Raw genomic sequence first — 17,396 nt, forward strand, 5'->3', positions numbered from 1 at the left:
AGCTTGCCTGCCTAGCTTGCTTGCCTAGCTTCCCTGCCTAGCTTGCCTACCTAGCCTGCTTGCCTAGCCTGCCTGCCTAGCTTGCCTTGCCTTGCACGGCACTGCCTTCTGTTTGTTTTGGGTGCACGAGGCGTAGGGCAGAGTAGAGGAGAGTAGAGGAGAGTAGAGGAGAGCAGAGCAGAGCAGAGCAGACAAGGGGGAGGAGGAGGAGGAGGAGGAGGAGGCGGCGCAGGGAGAAGTAGGGGGAGGGAGATGGGGAGTTAAGGCAGGGGCTTGGGGAAGGAGAGGGGGAGGTGTGTGTGTTTAGGAAGGGTGGTGTGAGTGTGTGTGTGTATGTGTGTAAGATTGCGTGTTTGTGTGTGCGTTTTCGAGAAGGGGTGGCATGTGTGTGTGAGGTTGTATGTGTGTGTGTGTGGCGGGGGTGTATGTGTGTGTAGTGGGGGGGCTGGACCGGGAGCGGGAGGTGGGAGGAGGAGGGGAGGAGAGGGAGCCCTGTGAGGAGGGTCTCGGAAAAAGGAAACTATCTGTGGCTCAAAACACAAAACCACAACACTTTCCCCCTCGGCCAATCAGGCGGCCCCTAGTTCGGCACATGCCATATATGGCGTGCGCACACACAGGCCGCTCACACTCCCAGCCACACGCTGTGCAGTGGACCGCTGCGGCCAGTGGGGGCAGCCTAGTGTGTGTGTGTGCATGCGTGCGGGCGTACGCTTCAGACTGTTGCTGTGTGTGTGTGTGTGTGTGTATGTATGTGTGTGTGTGTGTGTGTGCGCGTGTTTGCAAGCTGGAGAAAAATCCTGGGAAAAGCATGGTGGAACAGAAGGGGAAAACGTGGGTGGTTGTCTGTGTGTGTGTGTGTGTGTGTGTGTGTGTGTGTGTGTGCACGCGCGCACTACTTCACTCGCTTGCCTCAAGACTTTTTTTTTTTTTTGCCTCCACAGCCACTCAACACACAATAGAGTGGAATCAGCAGCAAGGGGAAAAACTAATGTTTTCACTGCAGGCCCATTCTGATGACAGAAACATTAGACGCAGTCAGTCAGTCAGACGAGGGCTTCCAAGAAGCTTCCATCCAGGCAGCCCAATCAGCACAGACTTCGCAGGAACTCCACTGCCAACACGCCAGTGTTACTGAGAGAGCCATCCCCAGTCTTTTCTCTGAGTTTTCAGATTCGTGCACCGCACGTAGGGAAAACTCCGAAACAGAGCAGCCTTAAATACCGAATACTGACCACAGGGGCGCACTTCTCGAATGTGTGGTTGCAAACCAGTTAGCAACTTAGTAAGGTCGCCTTTGGGGAAATTACATTGCAACCAAGCAAGTTGCTAACTTGAATAGCAATGACACTGTGTCGAGAAATGGACCACAAGAATAACATTCTCCTTCTGCTCTAAAAAAGGTCATAACAGAGCAGCCTAAAAAAAAACCCCACTAAATCCAGACCAGAATAATGTTCTAGTTCTAGCTCAGCCAGGAGCCTGGGGAGGGCTTTGGGATTTGAGAAGACTATTTGTTTAATGAATTCACTTAGGAGGCTCCGCCGTGCCATATCAGTGTTTATACACGGTGCATTAAGGCGGCTCTTTGGGGAGCACTGTGTGTGGAGACGTACCATGCGGCTAGTGGGGTAGTAGCCACAGCGCTAACAGGCTCCAATTGGATTTAACGCCTCAACTCTAGAGGTGAATAGATGGAAGCTTGGTCGGGAAGGATACTAAAATCAGAGCCAAACGAAATGACGTGTGTAAATATGGGAATGAATGGATGGGTGGCTGAGTGGGTGAGTGAGCGAGCGAGCGAATGAGTGAACAAATTCAATACAGTATGTTTATGAAACCCATGAAGTGGGGTGTCATTACGCACAGTAACCGAAACAGAAAGACCACTGCCATCCTACATCAAAAGGTCAGCTGTTCTAAAGCGTAGCACTTCCACTAATGTTATAATATCACTCTTTACATGAGCTTTAATTAAAAACTTGACAGATTTGCCCTCGGACAGTAGAAAACCAAACAATTATTGACAGGTGGAGATGGTTGCCTTGCACAAAATGAACATTGTCTCACATACAAATGTATGAAAAAAAACACATGCATCTCACACATGCATCACACATCACACACACACGCATCACACACACACGCATCACACACACATGCATCGATCACACACACACGCATCGATCACACACACATGCATCGATCACACACACACGCATCGATCACACACACATGCATCACACACACAAATGTGCCATACAGTACGTAGACGCAGGTGCAGTTTGGAACTGTTTGGAATCGAGGCTAGCATGCTGAGGACATGAAACTGTAAACAGTGCCTACAGTCACTCCAACATCCAGGCCAGAACACCACATGCTGTTCACTGCAGAGCTTGCAGGAGGAAACGGGCCTCTGAAAACAAACTGTGGAGCCTTAGGGGGAAATGGACTCTAGAATCACACTGGCAGAACTGGTAGAAACAACACTGGAAGAAACAGACTGTAAAACTTTAGGAGGAAGCAAAGAGTCTGCCGATCTTTAGGGACAAACACACTGGGCAAACATACTCTGTCAAACTATAGGACGAAACGGACTCGGAAGATAAATTGTGGAACATAAGCGGGAAATGGACTTTAGAATCAGACTGGCAGTAAGTGAAGGAGGAACCTGACTGTAGAATTTTAGGAAGAAACAGTGAGTCTGTTTTGAACTTTGGGAAGAAACAAACTTAGAAAAAAGGATCTAAAATACAGGAGGAAACAAGCTCTAGAATCAGACTTTGCTCAGATCTAGGAGGAAACGGACAGAGAAACCTAGAAGGGAAATGGACTACTAGAAGATCCAGACTTCAGGTCCTTTACGATCGCTATCCAGTCGCCTGGATAATGCATTGGAGATAGCCAGGCCAAAATAGGGAGCAAATGAGTGAATGGAACAGGAGACAAGCAGGAGATTGTGCATTTGAACTACCAAGAGGAGGAGGAAAAGGACTCGATTGTGACTACAGGAGGAAGCAGACTCTGGGAATGGATTCTTCTTCTGATCTACCAGAGGACGTGGACTTTTGAGCTACAAAGCAGGAAGCAGAGTCGAGACAACAGGAAAAATGTAAACAAAAATCCTGCAGAGCGTCCAATTCACATGCCACAATGTATTACTTCACATTTCGGTCATATTGACCTTCTTGAGGCAGTGCGGTCAATTGCAGGTTCGAAAAAAAAATAAAACCCCTCAAAAATTAGGAGGGTTCTGAGGCAACTCTGCTAAGTCATTTGTTTGATCTCACAAATAAATGGTGTGTGTGGCAAAAAACAAAACAAAGGACTTAGCAGAGCTGCCTGGGGAGGGAGGGACCTTTCTTATTTGTGACGTTCTAGATGCCCGTTGCCCCTTGAAGAGCACCTGCACTTAATCGTTTGAGACCCAAGGCTGCGACACACCATCTCGCCCCTACCACAACTTTGAACCAACCAGCTGTGAATCAGCTGAGCATAATGAGCAAGGATGACCACTGACCAGTGATGATGATGACATACGCGTGTGAAGGAAACTGTGCTCGGGTGCTTACTTTCAGGACCTCGGAACTGACATTTCACTCTCACCTATTCAGGTGAGTCTACAGCACTGGTTTTCACCCGTTTTTGCACAAACGTAGTCTAACAGTAATGAAAATTGTATGAAATAGTAATAGTATAGAAAATCAAATAGACTAAAGCCCATCCCCAGCAGTCTCCTTCTCAACTTCCCCGAAGGCTTCCCTAACGGCCCCTGGGGGGCTGTAGATCCTCCCCTCAGGGGGCAATGACAGCTGAGAAGGGGGCATTCAGTCCCAAATGGGGGGGGCTCTTGAGAAAGTGCATTTAAAGTGATACTGACCCATTTTTGGAAATAAGCTCATATTACACCCCTTTAGCTAAATGATTGGGTTTTACCTTTCTCTTGTACTTCCTGCCATTCTCTGAGTACGGCAGTGCAAATTTTACCTCCAAGCTAGCAGTTAACATTGAGTCCTATGAGACCAGTTAGCCGCCAGCTGGTCTCATAGGACTCAATGTTAACTGCTAGCATGGAGGTCAAATTTGCACTGCCATACTCAGAGAACGGTTGAACGTACAAGAGAAAGGTATTACCCAATTATTTAACTCAAGGGGAGGTGTAATATGAGCTTATTTCCAAAAATGGGACTGTATCACTTAAAAGTGAATGGAAGCTCTTGGGTGGGGGCGTTGGCATGATTGCCACAAGGTCAGAGGTGGCGTTGGCCTGCTTATGATGAGGTCAGGGGGGGATTTCTTCAAAAAAAAAAAAAAAAAAAAAAAAAAAGTCAGAGGAGCACTGGCCTACAGGGAGAGAGGGACTCTGCAGGTGTCATTTACCTGATGGTTCCGGTGGGCGAGGGCAGCATCTCCTCGTGACTCATCATGGACTTGAAGTCGTTGTCGGGAATGTTGATTTTGAGCGGCGAGATCTGGGGGTAGAGGGGCCTCACTGGCGACATGGGGGCCTCCTCTTTCAACACCTCCTTGAAGTATAGCGCCGTGAACTGGATCTTTATAACTGTACTTGGGAACCGAAATGTGCATCTAGACAAACAGAGAGAGGGGGGAGCATAAAATGTGTTAAATATTATGTAGAAGTAGGAAACAATGGACTCAGACAAAAGATGAATTGTTCATATTCATAGCAAATATTAGATGTTGACACGGACAGAAGCATCACCTGCATAAGAAACGATGGTGCAGGTGAGGGATACAATCAGGCACGTTTTATATAGACATTAAAGGAGCTCTATGTAGGATTAAAAGTTTAATTGATCGCTGTCCCAAGTCAGCCAATGCTTATTTGAGTCATTAGTAAGTGAACGATGACTCTCGTGACCACTTTCACGGTCAGTCTGCTGAGAACACCAAATGTAACTTTTTGTTCAGAGTGGTCCGCTACAAGTGTCGTGGGAAACATTTCAGTCACTTCTCATACGAAAAATCGCTTTACATACTGTATTCAGATGTGTATCAACTGCTGGCATTCTGTGATGAAAAACATTCTCACAGCAACTTATTTCAACAGCATTTTTTCATGATGGTGTCGATTTAGAGACATGAGAGGCATGCTGCGGGCACCACGTTAACTACGTCAACCTACATTGTGCCCCTTTAAATACAAATTTCCTACGGTAACACTTTATAATGATGTTCCTTAGTAAAGACTCAGTAAATAATTAACTAATGATGAATAAAACATTAACAAATGTTTTTTTATTATTAACTAAGTTTTATTAATGCTTTATAAAATATCTACAAATGATATATTCAAGATTTTACAGACCTTATAACAGAGTATTTTATTCATTTACAAGCAACTTGTAAATGTTTGATAAATATAAAATATTAACATAGCATTTCCTAGTCATTTACATGCATTTGTTTACATTTCCTAGTCATTTACAAACGTTTGTTAATGTTTTGTTCATCAATAGTTAATTATTTATTAAGTCTTTATAACTTAATGCTTTTTCGCATCCATTATTCTAAAGTGTTACCAAGCCTATAAAAAACGAAATATCTCAGCTTCTGAAGCACATAAAAATATGCACCAAGTTGCGTTTAAAGACCCTCGTCTTTCATTAGAATGTGTTCATTCATCTCAAACGAACAGATTTTTAATAAAATTGTCTCAAATCTCATGAGCCTGCCTGAATGTTGTGTAATGCAGCTCCAGGCACCAGGGCCAACGCCACATCAGGCATCAATGGGTTAAATATAAAATGCGGCAACCGAAAATATTCGGGCGAAAACGCAAAAAAAGCCAATTGAGTGCCTGAATCGAGGCCAAATAGAAAATGAATTGGACACTGGCATTAATGGAGCTAATTTCAGTTCTACTCAAACATTTGAAGATTTCAAATAAATAATTATTTTCTTTGAAAAACGTGTCTATCTAAACATTTATTGTAAGCCGTAGATTTGAGCAATATTTAAAAATAGTGAAAAACCTAACATTTGGTCACTTTTAAGTGAACCGTATTTCGTTTTTCTCAGTTTTCGGTTTAGGTATTCGGCCAAGTGATTAATTATTATTTGTTTCGGCCCCAATTCATTTCGGTGTATCTCTAATTTATATTTCAACTCACAGATTTGCCTTTCTATAAATTGGACAAATATCCCACAATAAAGATATATGTTCAAAATGCTACCTATAGACGAAAGTAGTCAATGAGGCTACTTAACAATAACAACAACAACAACAACATTCCATCAAAGATGACAACTTCCCCGACAACCTGATACTACAACCCGCTTGACTGATAAACATAAAACAGTGACAGTAGGCAGCTGTGGAAATGTTTATCAGAAGAACCCTTTCAAAAGAAAGAAGCAAACAGCTGCCCTCAATGTGTACTGTTGCTGATGATGTCCTGACAAAAGAGATAGTGGTATTGTTTTGGTAGTGGTGAGACCACTCACTGCAACACACACACACACACACACACACACACACACACACACACACACACACACACACACACACACACACACACACACACACACACACACACACACACACACACACACACACACACACACACACACACACACACAGCTGAGTCAGTCAGTTCGACAACAGCGGCCAGGACATGTCTGTTTAAGTTGACAGAGCATGATGCATTCACTGACTAATCTGATACTTCGTTGGAGTACCTGCAAAATGGTCTTCATGGGAATTGCTCATTTTATCTGCACCGAAACACGTCTGTGTAATAATAAAGAAACCTATGCATGGTGCAACGTTTTCTCATTTTTCAGTTTTACAATATTTTGGTCAGCTCTCTTAAAAGAAGAACAACTTGTTGGGTGAAGCCTGCTACAACCTTTATGTCACTTTATAGACAAAAACATCAAATCTCCCATTCCCCAGTTCCCAGAGGAGGGGGAGGCTGGGAAGCAGGTAAACAAGGTCAGCAGGGCACAATGTCCTTAACCGCAGAGATACACCAGCGGCGATCTGAGCGAGTCGAGCGACGGAAGTAATTGACTTTGTATTGAGTCGAGAGACAAAAGCGATTCTGGAGACTAGAGCGATTTGCGCGCCGAGCGCGACAATTTGAAGTTGAAATCTTTTCAACTTTTTATGACGCGGTTCGGCGACAAGCCGCGACAGCCAATGACTGTATAGAGGTCAGCGACCACAGCCAATGGGAATGCTTGAATGCTTTGCCTTCCGCCTGTACGGACATACTCTAGTCTCCTCAGTCTCTCGTATCGCTTGCTGCTACACTCTGTCGCTTGAGTCGCGTCGCCGCTGGTGTATCTCTGCGGTAAGGAGAGATTGCTGAGATTTGCACAGGTGATGGCAGAGGAAGAAAACAAGGTGTTTTTTTTCACAATGGACAAGTCAGACAACTGTAGGCCTTCTTACTGTAGCTAGCATCCTGTTATGATTTCAGCCCTGCCAAAGTAGCCTAGTTAACCTTCCAAGCAGGTCACTACAACGCTCTCTCTCTCTCTCTCACTCCCTCTTTTCTCTCTCCTTTTCTTTCTCTGTTGTTTTCCGCCTTCCTCTCTCTGTTCTCTAGCTTGCTATTCTTTTCTTTCTTCCTCTAGCCGTACTTTTCCTTTTTTCCTTTCTTCCTCTCCATCGTTATCTATCTTCTTCCTCTCTATCTGTTTATCTCTCTTCCTCTATCGATACTCTTCTTGTTCACACTCTTCCTTTCTCCCTCTATATCCTTTTCTCTCTCTCCCTCTCTCTGTGGTGTGTTTCGGGGCTGTCGGCGGTGTGGCCAGAGAGTGATGTATGGCCGCAGGGTAGGCGCTAGCTAGCTGGCTAGCGGCCTCCGAAGGCCTTATTTACACAAGTGCAGCACCAGGAAGACACATGTAATGCTGTGCCGCGCCAGCCCAGCCCCGGCCCGGCCGTACACAGTCCAGCTGTTTTGAAGGACAAGCCTGGCACTCGGCCAGTATCCATTTGTCCCCCCCCCTCTCTCTAGTTTTCTTTTTCAATCACTTTCTCTCTTCCCTCAGTGTTATTCCCTCACTGTTCATACTGATCTGCAGCAGGAGGAGGAGTGAGTGCGATGTCCGCAGCAGCGATCACCACCACCACCACCACAGATGGATCTGCCGTCAGTGATGACATGGTGGGGAGGCTCAGACAGACAGAGGTAACCACCAACCAAGCAGCCAGGCCATAATCTTATTAACAGTAGTGAGCTTCAGCTACGAGGGTCTGTGGCACAGATTTGCCATCAGCCTTTGATGGCATTAGGATCTTTTACACCAATTGGCTCTTGATTCAATGACAACCTTTTTTTAATGTGCTACTGACACTGACTAGAGTAGAGTAGCCTATTGTATACATATCAATGAAAAAAGAAAAACTGACAGAAATGAGAAGGTATCAATTCGTTCAAAAGGAACACAAAATGCAAATGCACCAACCAGTTTCTTTCTTTCTTCTTTGTTGGTCTTTTTGACTTTATACATGATGGGACAGTGAAGGTGGTGACAGGAAGCGAGTGTGGAGAGAGAGAGACAGGGAAGGGCCGAACAGATTTACCAACACAAGAATAGACAAGGTGGCACATAAACGGACTGCACTGCACTGACTGAAATGCCCTGCTGCTGCTGCTGCTGCTGGTGGTGATGGTCGCTGCTTGAGTAGAGTAGTCCATCACTTCAGCTAAGATCAATGATAGAATTCATATAGACATGACATGAGAAGGCATGTCGTTCAAAAGGATCAAAGCCAATGCACCCACCAGTACCACAAAATGTATCCCAAATGTAAGTCATAGGACAACACACATCTTTAATGTGGCATATAAGTAATACCCATCATTTTGTATCAATGACGGCGTTGATTACACTTATTGCACACTCACATCAAAGACTGATCAGATAGCCGGAAAACTAGACTCAAGATCACAAATTTGTTACAATGGCTCAGAAACCCTAAATTGAAAGCGCCTGGAACACACTCATTTCATGTACAGCATGCTCGGTTTCTCTTCTGGTCTGTAAATTAGTTGTAGTTAGTTCACAAATAAACTTGCCACCCACCACCATCAACTAAACTAAAACAAATGCCAGCATCAATGTCTGACAACTGTATGCCAGTACCGGTCAGGTGGACAGACGGGCTTACAGCAAGAAAGTTGACCAAGACTATCTTAATTGACAGTAAAGGAAATGGTGAATAGTAAAAACATATTGATACGTCTTCTTGTATACTCGAAAACACATAACGTAATTGTTTGGGCAGAGTAAAAATCGTCCTGTATACCTACGCACCTAAAAACAGCATGAGCATAATTCAGCAAGCCAGCACGAGTACATAGTCTACGATCCATGAAAGCACAGCAAAGGGGGAAAAGATAGACTGGCGCTCAAACCGGCCTTGTGAATGCTTTCAATTACACAGTCATAATAATAAACTGACCTCTCATAACAGCTGAGTGCAACGCCAAGGTACTTCCCCTGTTGACCACACACATAGGGGCTACAGTGGCGAGGACGAACAGTTCGGAAAACTTGTTCGGCTAGAAGTACTACGTTGACACAAAAAGCAGCGGGCTGCAACGCACACCAATCATCCTGGGTGATGTGCTGATGGATATAATGCTTTTTTTTACGGCTAAAAACAGTTTGACAGACGACATTCTGAAAGGAGTGCATCTTGCTTTATAATAAATAAATATTGTTGTTAAATTACTTACTGGCATTTGTTTGTGTCAGACAGCAAGTATGGAACACCAGCTGCAGAAACAGCAAAGCCTAAATGTAGGCCTACTGTGCAAAGTGGCAGCTTTAAAAATGTATAGCAATCAACAGACTGTCAAAACGCACGATGAGCTAAGCTGAGAAAGTGTAAATGCATGCATGCTTGTAGCAATGCATGATCAAGCAATACTGTAGTTTTTAGACTGTGACCTTAATACTATGACAGATAACCAATCATAAATTTGACAGTGTTTTGGCGGTTCAAATGGTAGACATGATTACCAGGGTTCTAAATTAAACACTCACCAACCTGCTAAATGATAGTGGTAAAAAAGAAAATGTACTAGCCACTTTGGCTGTAGTGACTCTGTGTTTAGCCGGTATACAAGCCACTTTGGTTGGAGATGAAGCCCCAATGATTGTACAAAATTGATTAGGCCTATGCAATGTAGATGGCCTATTTGAAGGAAAAGCCAAATTCAACATGTCAGCTTGGGGCTATTATGTAATGATTGTGAGTCTTGTAGGCCTATATAACCTCGTATGCAAGAAGCCTCCTGTTACACTATCAACAAATGCGTTCTGTTGCAATCAGCAATAATCAGTGCAGTAAGCAGTGGTCTCTTCGCACATTTTTCAGTTGTGTTTCAGTCCACTGCGCACAGACACACCGACGTTGCTTACTACAGTGGCTGACACACCACGAGACAGTCTCTCTGACATGGCTGCTAACAACAACAGTAGAAAAACGTACGCGGGGCACTGGTCGTCCAAGATCCAATCAGGTGAACACACACCCCCTGCATGGCCGTGTTGACAAAGTCCAAATACAGTCCAGAATCTACAGGTATTGACACACCACACATCGAGCCCTTAATCCCCATTTTAGTAGTATTACAAAAAGAACACAAAGTTGCACAAATGCAACTGCAAAGGGGGGCATCATTGTAAGAAATAAAACATATATCCTCTCAAAACTACCTCAGTGTACCAAAACAATAACGAACGTGTTACAGAAGTGTTTGCTGGTCCACAGTTGCACGCTTTCAAAATGTAAACACAAAACAAGCGCACAGTCAAAAACAGGAATTGCACGTCAAAACAATGTGGGGAGCTCGAGCTAAGGTTACAACTGTTGCAAGACAACGTCAGCTAATATGTAGAAGCTAGCTAACTACCATGGGCAGTTTGCTATGGCTGTCAATGTCACATGGCTGCATAAACTACGGGCGCATCATGAAAATAGCATGCTCAAAAGTTTGGCTTCAGCAAGCAACAAACCCAAGGAAGCGTCTACCCTCTGTAGTGACAAATACACAGTCAGTTGGACATTTTTGAGACATTGCAGCAACCCAGTTAGCCGTTTAGCTTGATTCTTCTGCTAAGTAGTGCTAGCAATAGCAACTAGCACTACTGTAAGTGTTCAATGTACAGTGAATGGAGCTAAGTGATTACAGCTAGCCCAACTTTAGCAGGCTTAAGTCTACTTACTCGTTTGGTAATTGAAGTGGTGGAGCCCCTCTCCTCTGGAATACACCGTCTACAAACACACCATTCTTTCCAAGACAACGCAAATAAAAGTTTGGCTCTTCAAATGTGATCTGTAAATGCCGCCTGGATATGAAACTAGAATGACCCATGTTGACATCCACCGAACCATGCGATGAATTCCGGCCCACCGTCACTGTCCTCTGCCGCATTACAAACTCGAAGTCCCTGCCTTCCAGGCGTGCAAGGGCCGGTGCTGGAGGTGAGAGGGGCATGGATGTGATCCCGGCCGAATTCGACGAGAGTGTGTATATCGGCGGAATAGCCACTCTGACAGGACTACACGGTGCAGACTTTAACGCCAGCAAGGCCCGAGCACCGGTATCATCTCCGAAATCAGCCATCTTCTCGTGCAATTCAAAGCGAATTTCAACGCAATGGCTGAGAGCTAGAAGGCTTCACTTGGTTGCTGTTTGATGGTAGTCACAACATGGACAAGGAGAGTGGTAATCCACGTCATGGATTTCCAGATCCGGGCTCGCTGTAAACTCACCCTGGGGTGCGCCTCGGGTGCCTGTCTGGACTGTTGAAATTTTAATGCTGTCGCTGGCAATTCTGTGCAATAGTTATACTGTTTGACAGACATCAGTCATATATTCATTTCACTGGCGAAATAATGGCTTGGATGTATGAATAGAATAATCCTGAATTTAACTTGGGCGTTGGGAATTTTGGACGACAAATGGTTAATACTGTAGCAGTTCCTGGAACCGGACGACACGTGCGTTACATGTGGCACTTGTAGAATGTATCAGCACCAGCGGAAGTTTTCAAAAGTAGTTTCTATTCTTTGAAGTGATGTATTCGGTGTCAAATGATATTTTCAGCTCATTAGTCTCAGCATTAAGAATGTTTAAAGATGCACAGGTGATGACGTCCGCGACTGCTGACCAGTGGCTGCCCCCCATGTTTATAAACACTTCAAGTACAAGTAAGTCTCAAAACATGGAGCGGCTCAGAACTCGGCTCAAATGTTCCCAGAATGTTATAGTTTGCACGGCAGATGTCGCTATTTGCCTAAGAAATAGGCCATACGTGTAAAAGCACAGTGAACATCTTTATCTGGATGACAAATATTCCTACTATTTAACTATTAATAGCCATCAGTGCTGGGCAAGTAACTCAAAAACTGTAATGCATTACTGATTACATGTTAGGCTGTCTTTTCAAAGTAATTCCTTTCACTTCAATATTACTATATTTGAAAAGTAAGGCATTACAATACCTTTGCATTCCTTAGTTTCTCTTGCCAAAATAATTAGGCCTAAATATGGATCTGTCAATTTGCAGTGTAAATAAAGCTCACAGGTCATGACTCTTTCACCTCCCATTCAGGAGGTATTTCGGCAGCATGCAAACTAAAAAGTAGCAGGTAGGTTCAGGAAAACAGTGGCTTCTTTCTGACCCACCACATTGAACACCATCAAAATCCAGGCTACAGTAAAATGTATTGTAATGTACAGGTACAGGTAATGTACAATCTCAGTGTATTATAATGATAATGACATAGTTACTGCAAAATGTAATGCATTACAGTAATCAATTCATGTTGTAATGTGTTACTCCCAACACTGAGTGATAACCATGAATGATTAGCCTAATATAATAAAATCCTGAACACATGTAGCTTAATTAGCCAGATGAGATGCTGAGTAATTAAACAATCATTGCCCAACTCATAAAACGGCTGAAGAGTTGAAAAGTTGTACCCTGTACCTGAATTCACCATACATAAAAATAGATATTAAAAGAAGAAGAGAGAAAGGGAAAAAAAACAAGCAATGATGCATAAGCATGTATAAAAATACCATCAGTGTTAAGAGGAAGACATACCAGTGCTTCCGCATATATGAATGATATCTGGAGTACAAAAAGTGGCTTCGAGCCCAACAAACATGTTCACACTGACGGTCTGAGCCTCTACACAGTGTACACGCACACACGCACACACACACTCACATAACACATGGCCCTATTTTGGGACCTTTTTCTTTTCTCTTTTCCTTTTATTTACATGCATGCCTTTTGCTTCTGTAGTGGGTTTTATTTCTTTTGTTACTAACAGTCTGTTTTATTTTAAATTCTATTGCTTGTAAACATCTAGCCTGCCTATTGGACACCAGATGGAAATTAGCCCTTGGGCTACAATCTGGCATGTTTACATATATGTACATGTATGTATATGTTCATTAATGTGCAATGTCCTGAAAAAATAAAGTAAAGTAAAGTAAGTAAATCTGACAGAGCTGCGTCTGGGGCTTCTGAGTAGCCTTATGATACAGTTTTTAGACTTATCCAGACAACACATGAACTTAAACATTAAGTTCCTCAAGAGAGCCTGTAAAGTCTTAGTCCTGAGTCATAAAATACTTAACTAGCACTGCAACTCCTAGTCTTTTTCAGCAGTATCCTCAAGCAATCATTACTATGCTACTTGTAGTTTACGCAGGGTCTCTTTTTGTAGCTGACCCATAATGGGGCTGCATGACATAGGAGTACAGTAGACATTAAACAAGTTTACTTTCACATCATCAGAACAAAATGTTCTTACTAACATGCTTGCTTGGACATAGCCCACAACACTTGTCTCTGTCTATACATGTCAGCATCATCTTCCAACTTGTCAGTGATAATGTGCCCAAGATATTTTACACTACCTGATACACATATTGATTGATCTGACAGGTAAAACGTTGGAAAGAGGACTTTATGATCCTCCTTGGCTCTACATATCAACACAACACTCTTTTTTGCATTCTGCTGTACATCAAACTCAACCCCATACTCAGAGCACACATTCAGGAGTTGCTGAAACCCAACAGTGCTGGGGGACATAATAGCCAGATCATCTGCATACATCAAATGGTTAAAACAGTGTTCCCTATCAGATATCCTGTCTTACACCTCCCCAGTTGTTTGGAGAGGTTGTCCATGTACAGGTTGAAGAGTGCCGGAGATAGGAGTCCCCCTTGTCCAACTCCATTGCCTACACAGAAAAGGGGTAGATTGACTGTTTCCCCATTTCCCCTGCATATGTTGATTCGCATGTAGTAAATCAGAATACGCATGATGCACCTCAAGCTTTTCCACAACTAGAGACAGACTTCGGGCCTCAATTTGCTGTAGAGCTTCTCCTACACTTCCTGTACAGGGGTGGGGAACCTTTTTCATTCGAAGGGCCACTTCAAATTGCTCCAAGGGCTGTTAAAGTCCTCTGAGGGCTGTACAAACCAGGATTTTCCCCTGAACTTGGGCCTATATTGAAGGCAGCCATCTTTACAACAGACCCCACCTTCTCTAGGTCCCCTGAATATAACATAATTGTATTTCAAATAGAATTTGGAAGATTCCTTTACAAAATGTTTCATATGCATAACTGCATAACATTAAAATTATGGGGGGGGGGGGGTGTACAAAATGGCTTCAAGGCCCTCGAGACATACATTCCACACCCCTGTTCTAGTACTTGGGACTGTATCCTTGTCAAAGACCTCATCAGATTCCCCAGCACTTTCCCAACGTCCAAACATAGTGTTGCCTACTTCAGTCACAGCTGAGCTCGCCTCATTGATACATTATGACTGTCTGCTTAGGGATTTCAACAGTTTGCTTGCAGTCAACCAGCAGCCACAATGTATTATGTAAATGTACTTTAACACATTAGAACTTTGCAACATCTGACAAGTGAACCAAAGTATTTTCCCAAGATTTTTATATTTATTTTTAATGATAAAATGGGGGGAAAGGCGGAAAAATCAGGTCCGATTTAGTTTTTTGGGTGGGGTGGGGTGGGGGGTTTATTTCATGATAGGTACCAACTTCCGATACAAAATATCTCTCAAATGACCCAATGCACCATCACTGAAGTGGGCGTAATCATTTTCCAATTTTTTTGTTTTTAGGCCATTTATTCCACCACCCCCCCCCCCCACACACACACACACACACACACACACACATCTGTAGCCTATTATCCTGTGAGGTCTTGGAGTTACACAAGATCAGAGTTGTCAAAAGTTAAAGTAGAAGTACTTTTGTGGTGTAATTACAACACACATGGCATTACGTAGGCATTACACCATTTACTCCATTGTATCTATTGATATAGATATACTGTGTTGTTACTGAAAAACGCTGAAAACCTAATTAAGGACCCACCACCAACTTGATCCAAGCAGTGCAGAGGTAGCTGATCGTAAGACAAGAACAGGTCTACTGGTTACTCAGATAAGTTTCTTGAGTTGGGAGGAAACTGTGTTTCTTTTTTTACTTTTACTTTTACTTTTGACACCTCTGCACAAGATAAATACTTCTGTCCAGCGCTTGAAGTGGAAAAAAAGAGGTGCAGGAACCCTGATCGTCCGAATACCATCCAAAAAGAAGTGCAGGACCCCTGATTTTCCGACAATCCCATCAGTAGGCCTACCAAATAGTGACCATGTCAGTAAGACGTATTCTTGGACGGGGGGGTTGGGTGTCCTCCCCCAAGAAAATGTGTGTTTCTTAGATGCAATGTCATGCATTTTAATCAATTAGGCATCCAGCTTAATGCTGTTCCTCCAGATTAGTGCAGGACTGATGAAAATTAAGAGGTGGGAGAACTGAGTTCCCCCTCACTTCAAGCACTGCTTCTGTCAGATGGAGAAATAAAAAGACTGTAGGGTAAATATCTCAAGAGTAGTGACTAGTCAGGTGTGTATACCTGACATTTCAAGAGACATGCAGCATGTGTGACTTGTGAGTTGAGTCTTGCTGGTCTTTAAACAAGGCCCTTCATGTTCGGTAAAAAACCTTAATCAGCTTAAAAGAATTCTTTGGCATCAAACTTCAATGCAGTATATAAATGATCCAGGCTAAATGTATACACAGTAGGCCTAATTATATGTGTGAAAAAAGTAATTAAAGTGAAAGTGAAAGTGAAAGCCCACCTGGGAAACTCCAACTCCCATTGTCATTGTGACATAGCACTCCACAGCACACAAGTGTTCACTGCACACAACGAAATTGCATTTATGCCTCATCCGTGCAAGGGGGCAGCCCACAATGGCGACCCCGGGAGCAGTGCTGCGGGACGGTACCAAACTCAGGGTACTGTACCTCAGTCATGGAGGAGGATGGGGGTTAATTACTCCCCCCACCAACCGGACGGGTCGGGAGTCGAACCGGCAACCTTTGGGATACAAGTCTGACACCCTAACCGCTTACCCATGACTGCCCTTAATGCCCCCTTGTTAAATGAGGAGGTATCTGTGATTAATCATTATTTTGGACAACTGAGTTATATTTCACAGCTGCCCATGCAAGTCTTGCTGCTACCAGGCCGTTCAAGACGTAATTTGAATACAACCTGTTTGTTTGACAATGTGTAGGTCATATCGAACCCATGACATCACATGTGATCCATCAACATTATACACTCACCGGCCACTTAATTAGGAACACCTCTCTACTGCTGGGTTGGACCCCCTTTTGCCTTCAGTACTGCCTGAACTGTCTACAACAATACTCGGGTAGGCTGTGGCATTCCAACAAAGATAAATTGGTACTAATTGGCCCAAATTGTGCTAAGAAAATATCCTTATTCCATTATATCTCCAGCCTGAAACATAGATTTAAGGCAGGGTTGACCCATGTTTCCATGCTGTTGACGCCAAATTCGGACCATTCCACCTGAGTGTTGCAGTAGATATCAAGACTCATCAGACCAGGCAACACTTTTCCGATCTTCTAGCGTCGTTTATGGTGAGCCTGGCCAAAATTTTTGCCTCATTTTCCTGGTCTTAGCTGTCAGGAGTGGCACTAAATGTGGTTTTCTGCTGCTGTAGCCCATTTGCCTCAAGATTTGATGTGCTGTGTAATTGGGGATTTTCTTATGCATACCTCGGTTGTAATGAGTGGTTATCTGACTTAATGTTGCCTAAGTATCAGCTCCAACCAGTCTGGCCATTATCATCAGACCTCTGCCATCAACAAGGCATTTTTGCCCACAGAATCGCTACTCACTGTGTTTTTTTCTTTTACGCATCATTCTTTGTAAACCCTAGAGATGGTTATGTGTGAATATCCCAGTAGATCAGTCTTTTCTGAAATATTCTAATCAAGCCTTTCGACACCAACCGCCA

General features: G+C 43.5%; 1 protein-coding gene across 1 annotated transcript in view; it reads right to left on the reverse strand.

Moving 5' to 3' along the window:
- Nucleotides 1-12,156, reverse strand: part of foxk1 (forkhead box K1) — a 45,329-nt gene extending 33,173 nt beyond the window's left edge. The window contains exons 1-2 of the mRNA XM_063185096.1: nt 11,218-12,156; nt 4,381-4,587 (exon numbers count right to left, since the gene is read on the reverse strand). Coding sequence (XP_063041166.1) covers nt 4,381-4,587; nt 11,218-11,618 — 608 coding nt within the window. The 5' untranslated portion in view covers nt 11,619-12,156. The remainder of the gene's footprint in view (nt 1-4,380; nt 4,588-11,217) is intronic.
- Between the last annotated feature and the right edge of the window lie 5,240 nt (nt 12,157-17,396).

Source organism: Engraulis encrasicolus, chromosome 2, assembly GCF_034702125.1.
Source record: "Engraulis encrasicolus isolate BLACKSEA-1 chromosome 2, IST_EnEncr_1.0, whole genome shotgun sequence".
Taxonomy (NCBI): domain Eukaryota; kingdom Metazoa; phylum Chordata; class Actinopteri; order Clupeiformes; family Engraulidae; genus Engraulis; species Engraulis encrasicolus.